The sequence below is a fragment of the Mytilus californianus genome, unplaced genomic scaffold (assembly GCF_021869535.1).
Source record: "Mytilus californianus isolate M0D057914Y unplaced genomic scaffold, xbMytCali1.0.p SCAF_1, whole genome shotgun sequence".
NCBI classification, from domain to species: Eukaryota; Metazoa; Mollusca; class Bivalvia; order Mytilida; family Mytilidae; genus Mytilus; species Mytilus californianus.
Window position 1 is genome coordinate 3,538,143 of NW_026262581.1, and position 22,813 is coordinate 3,560,955.

Here is a 22,813-nt window from a genome sequence, read left to right on the forward strand (position 1 = left end):
AAAAAAAATAAACGAAAAACAAATATGTACACATCAACAAACGACAACCACTGAATAACAGGCTCCTGACTAGGGGACAGGCACATACATACAGAATGTGGCGGGGTTAAACATGTTAGCGGGATCCCAACCCTCCCCTTACCTGGGACAGTGGTGTAACAGTACAACATAAGAACGAACTATAAAAATCAGTTGAAAAAGGCTTAACTCATCAGATGAATACAAATAGAAATACATCTAACAAAAACAAATGCATTTTTCTGATTCTTCTCTGCTGTCCAGTAGGTTTCTTACTCGGTTTTTTAATAAACAGCTGCACCACGTGCGCATGATACGGTTGATATCAAACTCGCCGGAGCATCGTTTAATATTATATTGAAATTAAATAACTCGAGTTGATATCAAGCGATATCCATTATCACTCGTTATGAAACCTAAAAATAATTTCTCAATGTCATATCAAAAATTTATAAAAAAAAACTAAAAGGGAGGTAACCTTAATCTATATAAAGCAGTCACCAAAGTTTCATGAAAACTCCTCAAAGCACTTTAAAAATATTGTCCGAAAACTGTAAAATCACCCCTTTTTATCTCACCTGGCCCTAAAGGGTCAAGTGAACTTTTCTCATCACTTGGCGTCCGTCGTAACAAAAATGTCCGTCGTCGTCCATTAACTTTTACATTGTGTCGTCCCGTGATGCTCAGATATATACGTCTAGATTTTTAATTGCTGTTGAACAGATCACAATCTGAGCAGCATAATAACTGTATTTTAATGTTAAGGATAGCGGATCATGTGCAACGCAAACATTTTTTACAGAAATCTTCTCCTCTAATACTTATGGAACAAGTTCATTATTGATAGAGATAACTGTAAACAGCAAGAATGTTCAGTAAAGTAAGATCTACAAACAAGTCACCATCACCAAAACAGAGAATTTTGCCATGAATTATATTCTTGTCTTTAATGTAGAAGAGTGTCCATTGTTTAATATGCACTGCAGCACATAGAACAAAGGGAGCGACACAGGCTCTTAGAGCCTCTAGTTTGTTTAATAAAAACCTATAACTCGAAAACGTAAAATCTAAAATTTATAAAATTCGAAAGGGAGGATACCTTAATAGATAAAAAAAATTCAACGAAGTTTCATGTAAATTGGTTACAGCGTTTTTGAGTTTTGTCCGACATGCTGACGATGGACGGACAACGGTATACCATAATACGTACCGTATAAAAACTCTGGGGTTCACCACGAAAAATATTATTAACTGTGACAACAAAAATACCATAAAATGAAGTTGAAAAGATTATGAGTCTCCTGCACTATGTTCTTAAGACCTTTTTAAAAAGGATCCAATAATTTCTAATTTAATACTGGAAAGTTGTGGTAGAACGATTTCCGAACAGAAAACTTGCATTAAATTGAAAAAGGTTAATTTTGATCAACGTAGTAATATGTTTTGGTGATTTATTGAGAATATATGATATTTTCATTCATTAAATTACATTTATATACTAGAAAAGTCAATTTTTAAAGTCAGAAATAACTTTTTTCTTATTAAAATTTTCTTTAAAAAACCCGGACCATTTGTTTAAAACCCCGGACGGTTTCACAGTTTCTCTCGAAAAAGCCCGGACAATAACAAACACTGAATTTAATGGTTAAATACAAGGAAATTGTGCTTCTTTGTTACTCAAAACATGTATAGTATGCAAAATAAGAGGGTTAGTCACGTAAACAACTATTATAATTACGAATTAGTAGTTAATTGACCTGATCGCATGTTCTATCACTCGAAAAAGCCCCATCTACACTCGAAAAAAATGGACAGATTCACTCGAAAAACCACGATCCTAGCCGCACACTATACTTACCGTGAGAGTAGTTTCACGATAATTAAGTCAGGCTAAAAACACTCATCATAAGTCTTCAAATCCCTTCTGTTAATTTTAAATTTATCTTCAATATGCATAGTAACAATTTTTTTTTCTTAATGTTATAATATTGTGACCAGACATCTTATGATTTTATCATCACCGATGTCATAAGTTGAAGGGGACACAAACAGATGATTGAAACCCGAAAATATTATTTGCATGCCAAAAGAGTATTGTTGGAGTCTATATGTACTTCTTTTTGAATAATGAAATGGTTGATAGAAGGATAAAAATACATGTAAAACAGATGCTTTCATGATCCAAAAGAACAATTGATTTCATACTTTTGCTTAAAACCCCGTAATGTAGGTAAACAAAAAGAAATACTAGTATTTGTTTTTGCAATTTTACAATCTGAACAAACCCGCAAAAGAAAAACAGTTTTTGCGATGTGTCGGTGTCTCAACTCACTAACACCATGTTTTCGCGGTCTTTGATTTTAGATACTTGTAAAGTCATCTTATTTGTTATTTTACCGATTGTTTTTTATTCCCGATTGTGACATTTTTACTGAGTGTGGATTTGCATGGCGGGTCATGCATGCATAGCAGGAAACGCTTACCCTGCCGATGCACCTGTTCTCGCTCATTATGGAATTCTTACGATTCCCTCAGTTCCTGCTTGTTACCTTGGATTGTCACTTCCTAATCGATTCACGAGATTTGACGATCGGTAAACTACTCTCTACTACTTTAAGTTCTTCAAATTTTAACTTATATAGTAATTCAACATAATAAGAAAATAAGTCAACCTTCTACGCGTACCTGTATTTCTAACTACTTGAAGGAAGGTAGAATTTCTCAGTACTACACGTAGTATTTTGATTTTGTGAGTTATTTATCTTATCTGTATTCTCGTAAGCCTTCTTTCCCTCCAATTTTTTTATGGCCCTGCAACAAAGTTGTCGGGGCCATATAGTTTTACCCTTTTCCGTCATTCCGTTATTACGTCATTCCGTCATTCTGTCATTCCGCAACAAACCATTATACGGACTTTTTTTCTAGACGCCTTCAGATATTGGGCTGAATTTTGGTATGTGAGTTAACCATGATGAGCTACAGATCAAGATTAAGTTTCGTTCCACTCTGCTAATTTTTGCCGAAATTACGGGCTTTGGACTTTGATAAATTGTTGAAAATCACAGTAAATAATATACAGATTTTTTTTCTAAATACCTCCAGATATTGGGTTGATTTTTGGTATGTAAGTTAACCATGATGTGTTACAGTTCAAGTTTAAGTTTCATTCTGCTCTGCTGATTTTTGCCGTAATTACGGGTTTTGGATTTTGAAAATTGATGAAAATCATAGTTATACGGACTTTTTTTTTTATACGCCTTCAGATATTGGGCTGATTTTTGATATGTGAGTCTATCATGATGAGTTACAGATCAAGTTTATGTTTCGTTCCGATATGTTGATTTTCATGTCGTTTCAACACATCTTCAGTACATCCACTTCCTGTTTGCTGAAAGTTTGAAATTTAACTACTCATTGATCAAGGAAATTTTTCATCAAACTAGTATTGGTCTTAAGACCTGGATACTATCCATGCATGTGTGTGTCCACATGTGTTGTTGAAATTGCAGATTTTAAAACTTTTTGAGACGGGGCCATTCGTGTCGTTCTGACACATTTAGTTTTATTATGTTTTTTTTTTATCTTAAAGTGTCTTTACATCTATTCAACTTAATTAACTCTATTGTAGATAACATTACCAACAGGAACAGAAATTAAGTTCACCATATCAACCTGGTCAATGTTGATCAATAGTGTATCTATTAAACCATCTATATTTGACATTAACGAAGCAAAGGGACTGTGTGGTGTACCAAGTTTGGTTCAAGACACATCTGACGACTTTACACATAGAAACTCGGGGTCAGTTTCAGATGAGCGTAGTTTTGCTGATTCGTGGAGGTAGGTATTTTAATGGAATTAACATGATATAACTGAATAATTGCCAAAAAAGCAACAGTTTATTTTAATATGAATAAAAAGGGATGTGGGTATACAACAACAATAAAACGGTAAAAATTTCTAAAACACATCTAGAGGGCAACAGTTCTTCAACAAAAGGTGTCTGTACATTAGTTGAATGATAGTTATTATTATTTTATCTATTTTCCTGTATTTTTTTTTTATAAGAAATATTTTGACTGTTATCCAATAGCGAAATATATAAATTATGTTCTTATGCCCGATCTACGATAATACAGGGGCATTATGTTTTTCGGTCTGTGCGTCCGTTCGTGTGTCCGTCCGTCCGTTTGTCCGTCTGTCCCGCTGCAGGTTAAAGTTTTTGGTCAAGGTAGTTTTTGGCGAAGTTAAAGTCCAATCAACTTAAAACATGTTCCCTATGATATGATCTTTTTAATTTTAATGCCAAATTAGAGTTTTGACCCCAATTTCACGGTCCACTGAACATAGAAAATGATAGTGCGAGTGGGACATCCGTGTACTATGGACACATTCTTGTTTTTCATATTATTTTTACACGCGACTTTATCTGTAAATGTTTTTATTTTTTAATAAAATAAAACCATCTCTTCCCTTTCACAGGGATGTTAATTAAATACGTAATCATGTATGCACTTTATTCAAATATTGCAGGATAACTGTTATCGATACACCCGATGAACAACTTTTTATAGAGGACCCTACATTCTTGTCGTTGGATGTTGGTATAATTATTGATAATGAAAATACTACAAATGATAATGCAACAGATCGTTATTGTGTTTGTGAAAGACAGGCTCCAGGTTACAATGGTGATCTAGATTCATATAACATCGTGCAGTGTAATTTAACAGAGAGCACAGAGACATGTTCTTCGGCAATGCCAACTGTTAATGACGATTCAATCGGTTCACTGGTTACACCATGCATTTCAACAAGTTACAGCAGAAAGAAACGATCTGTAAATACAGGTCATAAAATCGTACGTCGTAGTACATCCGACACCGACGATGTCCTCGATGTTAAACCTTTACAATATGACGATGATGTAAACAGTTCCAACAACTTTGTAAGTCATTGACGCATATAATATCAAAATCACTTTTAATTTTGTCTTCAATATTTAAGATTATTCTTATAAAGATATATATCAATCCATAAAATGTATATTAATCTATGTAGAAATTTTATACTTAACATATTTAAACAAAGCGACATTAAATATGTTCAAAACCAAAGGACAACTAAACCCACTATAAACTGAACAACACAGCATATATAAAAACAAACAAAGGTATGTACTCTAACACATGCAACTCTTGCATAAACATATAAATATAGTCATAAGATTTGTTGAGAATGGGGTTCATTTATTTATTTTTTTGCGTGTTGCTTCACGAAATTAAGGTCCGTTTGCAAAGTTAATAATAATAAAACATATGTCCACCGATTTTGATATCGTTAATTATATTGATAGAACTATATGTCTTGCAATATCATTATAAGCTAAGACTGTATGATCCATCACATAAATTCCTATCCATACTATTGCAGAAAATGAAAAACAATCACTGCATTCTTAAATATCATTTTTTGACTCTTAAACCTGTAAAGTAAATAACAGACTTGCATTCATTCGTTGGAGTGTTAATATTTTTTGTTGACATTTAAAACATTAAAATGGACGCAATAAACATGTCAAGAGCATTATATCTCTTTAAATATTTCCTCATCAATACTCATTTCAACCGGACTTGTTTATGGTTAATCTCATAATCAGAAGATGAATGAAATTATGCTTGATAAAACGGGGCTGGTATATTCATATAATTGAGAATGGAAACAGGAAATGTGTCAAAGAAACAACAACCCGAAAAAAAATTAGAAGGTTGCCCAAGTCCACAAATGGCCCTTAAACATGCAATCAATGAGACAACGACAAAAAAAAATTACATGCATTATCGTAAATATATCATATAGATAGACATGATACATACAACTGTATTTTAAACTATTATTTTCATGATAACAACTAAAAGAGCTCCTTTTCCTGTTATACTTTCTTTGAATTATTCTTATGTAAAAAGAACCTTTGTGTTATGCTTTTTTCGAATGTGAGTCAACTGAATATTAATTTTGTTTAAAACTGTTTATCTAATCAAAATAACTACAATAAAACAACAAGTATAAGGAAACTGCTATGCATTAAACTGTTTTGTCGGACTGACATAGTATTATGGATGTTTTAAATTTATTATTGAAGACACGAAGCTTCAGAAATGGTTGGACTGAAGAGAAGGCAAACCAAACATGCTATGAACTTATAAAAGACCAAATTCCAACAGATCTTCTAGAAAATGGGATTATTCTTTCAGAGGAAGAATACATTGAGTCCTGTGTTGAGGACATAAAGGTTATTTTTTTGTCAATTCACTAACAAGTGCTTTTCACGTACATGTTTTCACTAATCATTTGGTTCGTATTGTTTGTCTGCAATGAGTTACGAAGTACTTCATTTCATTGGCCAATATAAACTATGATGCCTTTGATCATTCTTTTTTTTTTATGTATTCTGCATCTTCATCAATAAGTAACGTTTACAGTATTTACCTATATACCCTTCATCTATACACTTGTATGTTATAAAACAGAAGTCAATTCCTTGGTATGAGGTAAGTTATTTAAAAAAACAAAAATATCCTTGTTTATAAAAGAAAGTATATGATCGTTATTAGTACATGACATTTTCCAATTGAAACATGAAAAGCATTGTAAGGAATACGGACAGAATTAAATGTGTAAAATATATTAATTAGAACGCCTTTGTAATCAAATGAAGGGGAATAGTCGCATGCATTATTATAAGTAAATTATTGTAATTAAGGAATGAGGGATTTAATGTTTATATTTATAGCTTACTGCTGACACAACTTTTGCAAAAGACACAGTTAGTGCAATGCAAACGTATACGTTAATGGAAGTATTACGGAACGAAACTATGGCTATGGCAGAGAAAGACAATAGTACACAAACTGTACTGGAGTACATAACCAGCCTACTATGCACAAACAACTGTAGTGGCAATGGAAACTGTACAAAAGGTTTTAGCAAAATACATCATTTAACTGCAAAAACGTATCTTTGCAACACAACCAGTTTTTAAATTGTACAGCTATACTTCTGTTTCTCATGCTTAAATGACTATTCAAAAAGGATTATAATCCCCGCAAAAGTCAAAGATCGCATGTGTAATATTATTATTTAAGTGTTAAATAAGGATCTAAATCATTAAACAAAATAAAACATTGTTATGTAAAAACAATGACATAAGCTTCGTAACATATCTTCAAGTTTAGTCCATTTTCATTATCAATGTATAACGTAAGGTATTGAATTTAAAACTTAGTTGTTTCTTGTGTTCTTAGAAAGGGATCTTGAATATATATATATAGGAAAAAAATGATAATAGTTTGTCATGTTGTATATATATATATATATATATAAATTGCGGTTTTTATCCAACGCAATCATAGGTTTGAACGTTGTTTTCAATTTAGACTTTTATATATTTTTTCGTTTGGGCTTGTATTATATTTTCCTTCGGGTTTATATGATCCGTTCATCCTATTTCGACTCTTTAAAATTCAAGAGTCTATCCTAAATTGAGGTAAATTTTATGGCCTTCCAAATACCGTTTCGATCCCTAACATCACTGAAGAGACATTAATTGTCGAAATGCGGATATGGTGTACAAATTTTTGCACCTCATGTTTGTGGTATACCATCTTTTCCACAAGTTTATTGTTTTCTGTTTGGTATTAAATTAATATTAAAGATCCACTTCGTTAGATCTGGTGATCAATTTAGTTGGCAATCGCCAAAGGCAGTCAGCAGGGTTTAAGAACATCAGTTGTTCGACCTGTTAGTCAAATGCGTTTTGTTAAAATAGACTTTTTCACCTTTTTTGGTCTTTTGGAAATTGTTGTTTGTGCTGTATTTAGACCCCTCTACCAAGAAATTTGTTTTACATGCACACGTATAAAAATTGCGGTTTTTATCCAACGCAATCATATGTTTGAACGTTGTTTTCAATTTAGACTTTTATATATTTTTTCGTTTGGGCTTGTATTATATTTTCCTTTGGGTTTATATGATCCGTTCATCCTATTTCGACTCTTTAAAATTCAAGAGTCTATCCTAAATTGAGGTAAATTTTATGGCCTCCCAAATACCGTTTCGATCCCTAACATCACTGAAGAGACATTAATTGTCGAAATCCGGATATGGTGTACAAATTTTTGCACCTCATGTTTGTGGTATACCATCTATTCCACAAGTTTATTGTTTTCTGTTTGGTATTAAATTAATATTAACGATCCACTTCGTTTGATCTGGTGATCAATTTAGTTGGCAATCGCCAATGGCAGTCAGCAGGGTTTAAGAACATCAGTTGTTCGACCTGTTAGTCAAATGCGTTTTGTTAAAATAGACTTTTTCACCTTTTTTGGTCTTTTGGAAATTGTTGTTTGTGCTGTATTTAGACCCCTCTACCAAGAAATTTGTTTTACATGCACAAGTATAAAAATTGCGGTTTTTATCCAACGCAATCATAGGTTTGAACGTTGTTTTCAATTTAGACTTTTATATATTTTTTCGTTTGGGCTTGTATTATATTTTCCTTCGGGTTTATATGATCCGTTCATCCTATTTCGACTCTTTAAAATTCAGGGTTTAAGAACATCAGTTGTTCGACCTGTTAGTCAAATACGTTTTGTTAACATAGACTTTTTCACCTTTTTTGAGCTCTTAATGTCAACGGATATATCATATGATTACCAAACTAACATTTTAAAAATATCAAAACACGAGAATAGACAAATAATTGTATTGAGAAGTTAACGATGAACAGTGTATCTGTATACGGGTCTCCTCAAATTTCCTCGTACGTCGTAGTCAGTTATGAATAAACACGGATACATACAAACTACATACGTACATGTAGCTGTATTCGGCAAACAGTTTATGAATTATGGGTCCTCATTGCTCTTCAATTTCGTACTGTATTGGCCTTTTTAACTTTTTTAACTAGTCTCACTAATGAGTCTTATGTAGGCAAAACGCGCGTCTTGCGTGCACAATTTTATCCTGTAATCTGTGATGAGTTTATTTTCAATCACTGGGTTGATGACTCTGCTTATGGAAGTTTCCTCCCCGAGGATATCACTAGCCCAGTAGTCAGCATTTCTGTGTTGACATGAACAATATCATTGATATAGTCATATTTATAAATTAACTGTTTACAAAACTTAAAATTTTTCGTGATAATAAGGATTTTCTACCCCAGAAGTAGATATAGATTACTTTACTTGTTTTGGCAAAATCTTTCGGAATGTTGTGACCTCAACACTCTTCAATTTCGTACTTTATTTGGCCTTTTTAACTTTTTTATTCAAGCATCGCTGATGAGTCGTTTGTAGACGGAACGCGCGTCTGGTTTGCAAGCTTTTATTCCTGATATCCAAGAAGAGCTTATTTGTAGAAAAGGCGACAGTAAGATGTACGTTGCATTAATGTTGGCACGTCACTGAAAATCACAGTTACATATCAGCAATACACATCCAATCTCCCTCATGGATAGCGCCATTTAAAATTTGAGTACTCGATAACATTGATCTGCCTATTAAAGACCGGTTTTTTTCTTTTTTTGACATAACCGCAACTAATACATTTTCGCTCTATTCTGAAAAACAAAAATTTTATATTTTTGCTATGGGTCATGGTAAAATATTTGACATAAAGGACCAACTCGTGGTACAATGAATATTAATTCAAGCGCCAAGTATTTTATTTATAAAATACAACTAGCATTATAGTGGTCTTCTTAGATAGATTGGATGCCATTATATTTGATATTTAGAAATATTCTACCGGACCTCTTCAATCCGATCTCGTCAAAAACAATTACTTAAAAAAAATGTTTTGTTTGAACGTACCTGAGGTATTTATTCAAGACAGTAACTCCAAATGATCATGAAAATGTATAGCGAAATGTACAGCTTTATGTAAAACGGGGGTCATATTAATATCAAAGACTTTTAATTATATCCATAGTTTTGCAATAGAGCCTGAGGGCTGGTAAATTCAGTTTAGAAAAATGCTATCATTCTTATTATCGGCAATTTGTCTTAACAACTGGTTTTTTTGTGGTTGAGAATATAAAATAAAACAAAATAATTATTAAAACTGTTTTTACGTGTACAAACGTTGTGGTAGTTATTCGTTTGTGTTAATGAAGTCGCGTGTATTTCATTGACATAATTGATGCGGATGGCCATAAACACGTGACGTTGCAGCACTAAAGTGTGACGTCATTTACTAATATTTTCGATTATCATGTCCTACCCATGATCCTGAAAAATATCAGGCAGTAAGATCTAGGTAAAATATACAAATTGCCGATTAGTATAAAGGTGTTCTCTTTGATAACCGATGAACCAGTTTAATTATATAAGATTGCTGGTGATTTATTATCTACAGTTTCTTTTTGTGACAGTCAGTCATTAAACGTATTAGATTCATTCATTATTAATTATTAAATAAAATGAATCATACTTGACACTGGTTACATAACGTCGAAAAATATATTTCTTTCTAGAATAATATCCCATGTTGCTTTTTTCACAACATTCATGCAACAAGTAAGACCTCAGCTTCAGTTTATCAAAGCTTTTGTTGCGCTTGATATGGATTTCTAGACAAACCTCAAATTTAATCCTTTAAAAGCAAAGCTATCTAAATACATGGAATTATGTGCCGTCTGGTATTTCCTTGTCCAAGTTGGTGATTATCCAGTAGGTAGATGTACTATGTTGTTCGTTGTTGTTTGTCTTTATTTGTATTCGTATTTTCTTTGAGGAGTTGGTTGTTGGTGGTTGGTGTTGTCTGTAGTACTATCCAATATTTTTAGTAATTCCTGTTGTCTTCTTTATGCATTATATTACAATCTATCACAACAGAGATACTCTTAATTCTAACGTCAACTTTCCCTGAGCTTGATGCGTTACTTTCATTGATAATATTTGATAAATATATTCTTCTAAAGAGTAGACAGTAAAAAATCTTTAAAAGGGTAAATAGTTGTAACCACAACGTAGACAAATTATTAGCATGGGTCATGATTTAACTAAAGAAGTATCCATGTATGCATGATAAATCATGACTAATGCCGAAACATTGTCTATTTGGTGGTTACAACTGTTTACCCTTTTTAAAGGTTGCACTTTGTAAATACAGCTGTTTCACAAACCACGCCTCTTTTGGGGAGATATATAATATTCATAGATATTTTGTTCTGTTTAGGTACTGGTTCCTAGAAATGATCTCTATATTTCATCTCGTAGAGATATAACTTGGGACCAATAAATATACACATGCATAGCGGGTTAATTGAAATATGTGGAAGACCTAAAGTCAAGGTAGGGTAGTACAGAATTTTAGTGTAAGTTTAAACTCATAGAAGTTCGGGGCATATAAATGTTGAAAATATGCCACACAGCCCTATATGTTGACCTTTGAAAAAAAAAGTAGTGCATATGAACTTTCCATTCTAGGATATATTTTTTTTCAAAACTTCATAGTAAAAGTGGTACAGTTTTAGCCGTAAAAGGAGGGAAATCGCATTGTCGATATTTACAGAAATGCAAAAAGTAAAATCACAAAAATAATGAACTCCGAGGAAAATTCAAAACGGAAAGTCCCTAATCAAACGGCAAAATCAAATGATAAAACACATCAAACGAATGGACAACAACTGTCATATTCCTGACTTGGTACAGGCAGTACAGGCATATAGATTTTTTCTAATTTGCTTGAGTTTCAACAAATCATTAGACATATACATATCTTTTCAGATTCCTTATGCGGCTTTTGTTGTTATGTTTATGTCCTTTCAGGGTTTTAAGTCTGTATTTTATGGAATTATGCTTCCAAATAATTGTTTTCGATCGTTTTTCCGGAACCCTAAACTTGATATTTCATTTTATTTTCTCTCAGGTTAACGGCGATTCGAAAACATATGCAGATCCAGTCATGGTAAAAGCTGAATATAGGACTGCTTTCATGGTATCTGTCACTCTAAGTAGAAACCGTAAGAAAAGGTCGACTTTGAACACTGGAATGGCTGAAGGATATGAATTAAGATTATCAAATGATGGAATTGAATTTAGTGACCCAGTCAGCATTATAATTTATGACGAGGAGTGTTACGACTGTAATGCCTCTTCGATATCGTGTGTGGTTGTTGTAAGTGACATACTTTAATTAAAAAAAGATTTACTTATGATTAATGACTATATTACACACATGATGTGTAACTGTTAGTCAGTATCATCTGATCATTTAGGACTTTTATTTTGGAATGCCACAGTCTTTGAATATGGTACTTTGAGTTAGTTCCTTATGTTGCCTTTTCTACGTTTCCTGCATCAACTCTTCATCTCATTCATGCAGATGGGGTTAGATTTTATATTGAATTTAGTTAAGTATTGATAGTTTAGTATTAGATACAGGTCAGTTTAAAATCTGACTATTCTGTTACTTATAATATAAATTAAATGCTTTGTTTCCAATGGGTTTTTTTGTTGGTGTTAAGGGATATGATGTACTGACTCGTATTACAAAAGCTTACACAAATTCATATAAATTGCAAAGCAAATGAACAGCGAGATCTTGAACACAGATTAAACGTTTACAAGAAGAATACAGATGTTAAAACATTACACATTATTTCTGACAAAGAAAAGCTAAAACACGAATGTTTAAAACTGATAACGAATTCCAGCGCAAATCTTCGCCAGTTCCTCTGCAACTACTTCTTCATGCGAAAGTGGCTGTAACTTTTAACTAAATACGATTGAATACGTTGCCAAAATGTAGTTTACATCATGTAATGTAAAATAAATGGTTTTATAAATAATGATTATTTCAAACTACAGTTAATGCATCAAACTGTTATTTTTTTAGATTATTTTTTTTGCGTGTTGCTTTATAAATTTTACTACCAAAATAATATGTGACATGTCACTTTATATTAAATTAATGCATATTTCAACAACGTTACTGCATGATACTTGAAGATTGATGCTCAAATATAAAACAACAGCCAATCACGAGTTTTCCTAGGTAGATACAAATGTCCCTTTGGCATCTTTCGCCTCTCTTTAAGATATATCATGTGATAAACTCAATGAATATTACTTTAGTTTCAGCATTAATAAATTGTTATTTCAGTAAATTCGCCCTGAATACTATTTGTGTTATTTTTATTTTCATTTGTATAATTTGATTTACGTTTTAGTTCAATTTTAATGCACCTGACATTCTACTGCATTGATCATGTTTGATAGAAACAGGAAATATATTTCAACAAAACTTTAAAACACTGAAAAGGAAACACTCTATAGTTTTAAAGTTTTTGCATTGCATTACAATATATATAGCATAATTAAAATGTATTTTTGTAATACGAATTAATCTTCCTTCGGCATCAGTGTTGTAAATTAATATTTACGTGTTAAGTGTTGTGTTTTGTCGGTCTACGATTTTTTACTCAATTATTTAAAATAGTTTGTATAAGCAGTTACTATTCATACTAAAATATCACCTGAAAAATCTTCAACTTTATCACACATGTCTTATTTTCTTAATTCTTGACCAAACATTTGACAAATGTTGAACAGATTTGTGAATACGTATAATTTACGGCTTAAACATTGGAGAAAAGCTTATTCTGCATTTTGCAACTTTGTTATCCAACGATAATACATGGAAACATCAAATTTTGCATTAAGACTTGTTTTATGATTACTTATAGGCTTCATGTCCAGATTTTACAACAACTGGTATTGATACTACAACGGATAGAGTATCGACTACAACAGAAACAACTACAATTCTAGAGTCAACGACCATTAAAGATACAACAACACAAAGTAGAACAACTATTGAAGAAACAACAACACAAGATACAACAACACCAGATACAACGCCCATTGAAGAAACAACAACACAAGATACCACCACACAAGATACCACAATCATTGAAGAAACAACAACACAAGATACAACAACCATTGAAGAAACAACAACACAAAGTATAACAGCAATTAAAGAAACAACAACACCAGATATAATATCCATTGAAGATAAAACAACACAAGATACAACATCCATTGAAGAAACAACAACACAAAGTACAACAAACATTGAAGAAAAAACAACTCAAAATACAACAACCATTGAAGAAACAACAACACAAAGTACAACAACAATTGAAGATACAACACCACAAGATACGACAACACAACAGTTGAAAACTACTGATTTGATGACATCAACAAGACAATTAACAAAAACCGTTCAACAAACCACATCTGATTCATTGACAACTAAAAATCAGTTACCACTTACGTCTCATCAAGACTCTACCCCACTTGACACGACTACTACAGACAAAACAACTACATATAAAGATACAACTCAGGAAGGTAGTATTGATGTTTACATCCTCACATTTTCTTTTCTTTTGAATATAGTTATCTCATTGGCAGTCATATCACATCTCCTTCTTTATATAAAATTGAATTCAAAGAACCTTTGGTGAGGATTAAACAAGAACAATTTGTAAAGTCCCTCCTCAATCAAAAACCTGCAAAGTACAGCAACGACCAAGACAACCAATTGGACACGTTAAATTTAAATGTAATGGTACATTATTTGGAAAGATAAGTCAAATTTCACAACTAATATCTAAAATTCAGTATCTATTAAATGTGCTCGCTCCTAATGATTTTCTACCCCAAGCGTTGACTGGGAATAGAAATATGGTGAACATGGACTTCATACGTCAGACAGTAAGACATAAGCTGAAGAGGTAGCGGTGTTTGACTGCACGAGATGCCTAAATGTGCAGCGAAGTCCGCTAAGAAAGAGGACGTTCAATTCTATGACACTTTGTATGTTAAAGAATCCTCGCATTGATTATGGGGCCAGTAGATGGCATGTTACAAGGAATTAATTTTGCCCCTATTCAACATACCTCATTTTCCAGTGATCGTCTGAATATTCTACCCGTTGCCCACTTATAGAACCATTTATCGTACCATTTATTATCAAATCCAATCAACATCCTACTAAAACGGCAGTCATAGTCTGGCTAACAATTATTTTTCTGTTAAGATGAAATTGGTTATATTTTTCTGGGTTTTTTTTTGCTTTGGTTTGTGTTGTTCAATTTCAAGTCTTCTATGTAGTGTTTAAATTGATTTGTTTATCTTTTAGTTGTTTTTCGTTTGCAAAAGCGTTGTCATTTTGTGGTACATTTCTATCTTCCATAGTTCAACTTTGATGCAAAAAAATACAATGTACTTTTAACACGGAAAACTTTTTTGTTTGTTGGCACTTTCAGATCCGCGATGGTTTTGTTCTGCAGCAATTTTGTATTGTTAATCACAATTTTATGCTCCTAATTATAAAGCTATCATAATTTGCTTTTAAACAAAGCGAAAAAAACAAACATACGAAATATTTGTTATTGCAGAAATGTAAACATAGCAGTATCTTAAAATATCACAAAAATAAAATAAAGTTTGAATATTGTGTACAAGTTATCATTTTGAACAAATTATAATATGTATTTTGACTTTGTACAATATTTTAATTTGTACAAAAAGTGTCTGTTCAAATTACAATTTGTACAAAATTTGACGAAATTTCACTCATAACTTGTACAATAATTTGTTATATGGATTTTGGCGAAAAAAAGCATTGATACACACTATCATTTGAGAATTGTTATCAAATGACCATACAGTAAACCTTATTTACAAAATACAAAAATAGTTCTTTATCATTCGTTTGAGCAGGGAATTGCATCTTTTGACTTTCACATTAAACTCTTCTTGAACACTTTGCAACGGCCAATTTATTTTGGCATCAATTGCTTTAATAAGTTGTCAAAGCTATATATCCCAGGCGTTTATGTACTCTTTTAGTCATTAATCAGTTGATGTAATAGTGTAAACATGGCCGGCATTGTTGATCAGTAGGATAAATTTGCCCAAAAAGTTCTGAACCTAGCAGAGAATGATACATGAAAGAACAATTATGTGTACACCAAGGACAAGCATAATGTGATTATAGCTAAATTGAGTATGACACTGATATTTAAACACCAACCATTCTTGCCAGGAAGCATGCGCTATGTGGCCAATAGATCCAAGACGAATGTCTTACCAAGGAAACAAGACAGTAATTATCAGAACTTGTTGTTTGGGGTTACTGTCATTATACATATTCCTCAATATGATCGTGCCCCAGCTGATCCTCGAAATATCTGAGGCGTAATTGTTGAATCTGGAGAATTTTAGTACCAAATTGGAACAGCTGTATGATTTTAACAAGATATTTATTTGTCTAAGAGTCAAATTAAAGCTGGGAAAGCTACATGCTTAGTCACAGCAACCGTTCCTGAGCTTTAACTTTCGCTACGTGAAGCAGTTAAAAAGGCCTTTAAAACAGGTTATCAGGGGTTTCTTTCATGTAAATGCAAAGGAGAGTACAGCACTTCTAAATGTAAATGTGAAAGTCAAAAGATCTTGTGCAATTCCCGATGCCATAATTCACTCACCTGCTCTAGTATAAAGAACTACTTTTGTATTTTGTAAATACAAAATGTAGATGTACTGTGTGGTCATTTAATAGCAATTCTTTAGTGTGTATCAATGCTTTTTTTCACCAAAATCCATATTATAAATCATTGTTCAAGTTATAAGTGAATTAAAATTTGTACAAAGTCAAAATGTAAATTATAATTTGTACATATTTTTATACAAATTATAATTTGTACAAAATGATTACTTGTACACAACATATATACGTATGCGTAAACCTCGTTGTTAGAGACTAACTGTTCCATTTATTAGTTCTATATTACAGACTGTTTAAATAAGTACGGAGAAAATGATAGTTGCTTTATAGGCAAATATTCTTACATCTAGAGTTTTCAACATCATTTTATGCATGATATATTAGATAAAAGATAAATAAGTTATGTCGCTTTACACTGACATCAGGGGCTTTTATCAGAATTGTGTGACTTTCTATGACTTTGCTAATTCAAAAGACTGTATACGTTTGAGCACTGCTATAAGTCACAAAAAACGTACACTGTGAAGAACCGCACTGATTCCATCAACAAATACACCAATGACATTATCATCAAAATTCCTGACTTTTTATCGACAACATATTTGTAAAGTTTGGTGACTGATATTTAAACAAACAGTCGGTTTTCGAATGGTTACTTATTATACACTCCTACTGGCCGACTTGTTTTAGTATTTCTTTGCAGCAGATTTCATTCAAACCTTGTAAAATTAAAAAAAAAAAAGCATCTTTTCATGTTCTTTATGTTCATGTTCAGATATATTGATGATGTTCTTTCACTCAAAAACCCACATGTTAACTAACGTTTGCATTTCGGTTAAGGCAGTTAACTTGAAATAAAGGATACTACAGACACTAGAAGGCCTGATTCACGTGAATTTGATATAGATGAGCAAATTCAAACTAATGTATGATATATGACAAACGTAACGATTTCATTTTCCTAATGTACACTTTCCACTTTTCCGTAGTGAAATACTCTCTGCCCCATTATACTTTTATTTAGTTACAAGGACTTTATTAACAGGGTTGTCCTCCTAACGCAAAAATTTTCCAGCAGTGTAATGAGGAAGAACGACTGAAATCGACACTGCAAAAGTTTAACGGTCACCATCACGAATTGGATGACCGTTAAGATAAGTATGTGTCTCGACTTTCGAGAGACATCGTTTTGTGATCTAAAGATATCAAATTAGTCGTTTGTTCTGCAAATTGAAAGATTGCGTCCAATTATATGTCGCGACATTTCACTGAGTCGGGATTCGCATGGCATGTGATTTAAACATTGTAATAGACGTTTATCCTGTCGATGCGTCCACTTTCGTTCGTTTCCGATTCGATAGTTGTTAAATCTTGATTTGTATATTCAAAATGATTTAACGAAATTTAAACATTGGCAAACTACTGCTACTCTTATTTTTCATACATGCAGTTGATTTCATAACTTAAGGACTTGGACATAATCTATATCATATACCTAATATTCACATGTTTTCGTTTACTTTTCGTTTTCAGATGCCGATGAACTGATTTCTTACATTGGACCTATTATTATGGGAGGAACGGTTTTTTTGTTTATTGTAATCTTTTTTGCCATACTCTTGATAAAGTCAATTTTCAAAACATCTACACCAAGGTAATAATATTTATGTTGTAAATTTCGTGCTTCGAAACTTATATATTCGTCCCCTATCCTACCAAACCAAATAAGGCCTTATACTGCATGTGTTCTTCTTAAAGATAGTCCCAATGTGAAAGTTGTTGTTATATGCAAATCTAAGGTTATGGTTTTACCCTCTGTATTTATATCATAAAGCGAAAACTAATAATTCTTCATCATGGTTCGTAGTAAAGAACCATTATTTAGATGTATATAAAACCTTTAAAGCCAACAAAATGCATTATTAACATTCTGTATCAAATTGATTTGGGAGATCTCCGATGACAACATGAATCGTGAAAATATGTATTATTCGGTGTGCTTAATTCACGGTTACCTTGAATTTTAATAGTATCGATCAACTTTTGAAAATTGATGTTGAATTAGAAAAAAATATCATGTGAATTTTCTAAGGTTTTCAGATTGCGTATGTTTTATTGAAATGAATCAAACCAACTATTTTAAACTTGCCTTTAATATAAGTCAATACGGAGTTATTCAACTGACAAAGACCTGGAATAGTTTAAACAGTTAAATGCAACGTTGCCTGATAGAGTTCTTTATCTTGAATAAACTTGGTATTATTCGACCAACATGCAGACAAATGTAAAAAAAGAAAGAAAAAAAAACATCGGTTCTACGTTTAGATCAGGTCGAGTGACCCGGTTACCCAAACAACAGTTTGTTTATCTCTCTCAGTTTACATAGCCAAATTTCAAAACATCAAGAATCTATAGGGAATAGATGTACTTAGTTTTACGCGATCTAAATTTTGATATAACGGATCTCAGTTACAAGTAAATCGTTCAAAGTTTCCCCGTCTTGACTCTCAATGTGGCTGTTATTTAAAAAAGTTTATTTGAATAAACAATTGCATGTATCTAATACAGAATTTTAATTTATAGAAATGTTTTTTTGTAAACAAAAACCGACCTTTTGAACCTAACTTGTCTTGTTTCGATTTCATACACTTCACGGTAGGCATTCAGGCTCCAGGAAAACTCCAGTATTTATATTTATTTTATTTTTTTGGTACTAATTGATTTTAAATTTGCTTGCAGGAACCAGAGCTTTACACAATTCGACTCCTGGAATATTTACACAGGCGGAACATCTGGAGGATCGAATAATGAAGAAGTAAACTCCAAACCGGATTTCAGAAATGTTCCACGAATCAATACAATGTCATCTGTATCAAGTATGACTTCAAGTACAGATGGGCAACGCAATTTCTTTAATGACTACTGTCAACAATAGTACAAGCGTAACAATTATTGTATATCCACATATTTATATTTGTTAGTCAAGCATATAACATAAATGCCAGTCTTGTTTTCAGCAATGCCCACAGTAGATCTTATCATTTAGCTACTTGTTAAAAAAAAATCTATCACTTGACGTCAGTCAGCTTTTCGCTTTTCTTGTCCATCATCAAACTTTAAACATTCTCTTCCTGTGAAACCACAGTCACAATTGAAACCATCCACTAAGTGCAAGAGTGAACATTTTTAATTTAGATTAATATTCCTTTGAATAACCGACATACTCCCGTTATTAGAATAGAAAAGAGAAGTAAAACAGAGAAAGTGGCATCCCTTTTGGTATTTATTTTGTATTCATTTCTCTTTTTTCAGTCCTCTTAAAGATTTTGAGCTACTTCTGCTTTTTGTTTCAAAAGTATAATTATAAGATATATATATCAGAGATGAGTTTGTTGTGGTTGACCATATTTTGACCTAATTACGGACTAAGGACTCAGACAAATTACATGTATAATTCTATGACATAAAAAAAGACTATTTTGCAAATTTTAGTTTTTGAAATTATTTTCGCATGCAGGACACGACTCTAGAAATGTTTGGGAAAAGCACGTATATCAAACCTTTAATGGAATAGAGAATGAAAACGGGGAAGTGTCAAAGAGACAACAACCCGAGCAAAGAGCAGAAAAAACCCAAGGCCACCAATTGGTCTTCAACGCAGCGTAAAAATCCCTCACCCGCACACTGTAACCAGATAATCGTATGATATATAGCATATACTTGTATTATGAGTTGTTATTTTTCCCTGTGATATTTGTTTTGGTTGACATACTCAATAACTCATAGTAGCCTCAACGGCTGTGGGGGTTTCTATTTTATTGTAGGGGAAAGGTTAATAAATGTAACGTTTTTTTCTGTTCATTTTCCAGTCATTGTGGAAGATATTTTGCCGATGAACTATTTATTTAATTCTCAAATACTTACATAATGTCTTATTGGGTGTTTACCATGGTTGACTGATATGATTAAGCGAGATATGGGAAACCACTTTCCAAATTTTATTTAAGGTATTTTTTAAGTGTGTTTTATGGACATTTTTTTTGGGGGGGGGGGGGGGGGGGGGTACGTTTAACTGCTACAGAACCCGCTTTTGAAATATAACGTCAACAGCAGTCAATGATATAAACGGGCATTTTGCGAGCAATACAGGCTCATTTGGGACTCTTAGTGTAAAAATACCAACCTGTGCAGTTTGGAAAGTTTTAAGGCCTAGCATCCACTAGATATGTAAAAATTAAATGCATTTTGTGTTTCGGAAAGATAAAACCTTCTTTGGATTTTGATGGGCATTTGTTTTCGTTCCTGTTGTTGGTGTAAAAATAAACAAACACCTAAATTACATTTCATACTGTCCACTCAGTTATACCCTTTAACTCACCTATTGTTGTGTAGATATCTATTCTCCTTCTATTGTCCATGCCAATCAAGGACAACCAATACAATGCAATACAGTTGTTACCTGAGAGGGAGCATCTCAAAGATTTACCCAACTTAGTTTATTTTTACACCTTCTGCAGGAACAGAAAAAAATACCCATCAAAATCCAAAAAATATTTTATCTTTCTGAAACACAAAATGCATTTAACTTTTATATATCTAGTGGATGCAAGGCCTTAAAACTTTCTAAACTGCACAGGTAAGTCTGTACTCAGAGTAGTTTTTGATATGTAAATACGGCCATTTTTGTCCAATTTGCTATGATGAACCTTAAATGGTAACTTTATCTATTTAAATGGAGACCATGTGATCAGTTTATTTCAATAAAGAATAAGTTTTGCAGTCAACTTCTAGAGATTTATAAAAATAGGTCCAGTGAAAGTAATTTAATCACATTTAACAGCTTGATTTTTACAGGTACTATTTTGTATGCAGTAATATGAATAAAACTTTAAATCTTCAACAAAATTACTTAAGTTACGGCAATGCATGTATTTGTCATTGAATTTCATGTCTGTATGTCCCAAAAATAGTAATCTTTGTGCAAAAGCAAAGTACTGAAATCTAGTTATTTCGGAAAATAAACACATCTTCACTTATTTGCAATGAAGTATCTTTATTGTAATACTGTATTTCTTGTAATGATAAACATGATACTTCTTGTGAAAAAAAAGGAATTTGGAGTTTCAATCAAATTTATAAAAAAAAAAATGTTGCACTTATCTTAAGGAGTATAAAACGAATCTGACGAATGTCGACAAAGAGTCTGGCAAATACAAGTGAAAGTTTTTTAATCGTCAAGTATTAACACCATTTCAAAAGATAACTGTGATATAATCATTACAATTTACAACTTTACAACAATACAATAAAATTACGTGATACAAAAAGTAACTGACTACTGAGTTTCAATGTAACAATTTGTCTAGCCTTACACATGTAATTGTGCCGGTTAGTGATTTTTTTTTACTTTTAATAGGCCATAAATCATTGGTTGGCATTCAATTAAATTCACAGACGAAGTTTCAAAAGATAGACGCTATATTACAAAAAAGACAATGGATTTGTTTAGTTAAAATATGATTTATCATATAATCCAACATATAATCAATCATATTATTTTTAAATAAATATTTTAAAGAGAAATTTAATTGAAATAATGTGTCGTTTTATATTTTTGTATTCAAATATGCGTTTAATTACTAGCGTTAGCATTATCGATTATGATTAACCATGCATTTGCTGACAATATGTTTCAATTACTGTTATGTCAATAACGACAGTAAGGGGTAACTCGGATCTGTCTATCCTCGTTAAATGAAAACGTAGTACGGCAACGACTTAACGTTGTTGTCTTGAAGCGAAGTGCACCACATTTGACAGTATTTCGGATTTTTATGAAATGCATTGAATAAAGAAAAAAGATATTGGTAGCATCAGAAGTCCTAGTAATGGACTTTTTGTAGCATATATACCTTAAGAGATACAATAACTTAAAATTCGCTAACTGACAGATTTATAAATGCAAAGAACTAACTTGCAAACTAAGAAAGCGGGGGAAAACTTGTTTTCATTTGTCGTTTCAAGAAAACTTGAAACATATCCAACATAGTACGCTTTTCCCTCATTTGCAGTTTGATTTCCTCTGTTTATCCCGGCCGACACACTTTGCCAATAATTTCCATTGTATTTGTTTTTAATTTGTTCTGGTCCTAAATCTGTATGATATATTTGCCACTGGACGTTTAGCCAATAATTAATCAATCATTTATGT

At 32.3% G+C, this 22,813-nt stretch overlaps 1 protein-coding gene across 1 annotated transcript in view; it reads left to right on the forward strand.

Moving 5' to 3' along the window:
* Nucleotides 1-20,629, forward strand: part of LOC127722042 (serine-rich adhesin for platelets-like) — a 43,397-nt gene extending 22,768 nt beyond the window's left edge. Inside the window, exons 5-11 of the mRNA XM_052229231.1 lie at nucleotides 4,552-4,966; nucleotides 6,161-6,310; nucleotides 6,812-7,024; nucleotides 11,950-12,198; nucleotides 13,769-14,441; nucleotides 18,136-18,256; nucleotides 19,342-20,629. Coding sequence (XP_052085191.1) covers nucleotides 4,552-4,966; nucleotides 6,161-6,310; nucleotides 6,812-7,024; nucleotides 11,950-12,198; nucleotides 13,769-14,441; nucleotides 18,136-18,256; nucleotides 19,342-19,537 — 2,017 coding nt within the window. The 3' untranslated portion in view covers nucleotides 19,538-20,629. The remainder of the gene's footprint in view (nucleotides 1-4,551; nucleotides 4,967-6,160; nucleotides 6,311-6,811; nucleotides 7,025-11,949; nucleotides 12,199-13,768; nucleotides 14,442-18,135; nucleotides 18,257-19,341) is intronic.
* The last annotated feature ends 2,184 nt before the right edge of the window (nucleotides 20,630-22,813 follow it).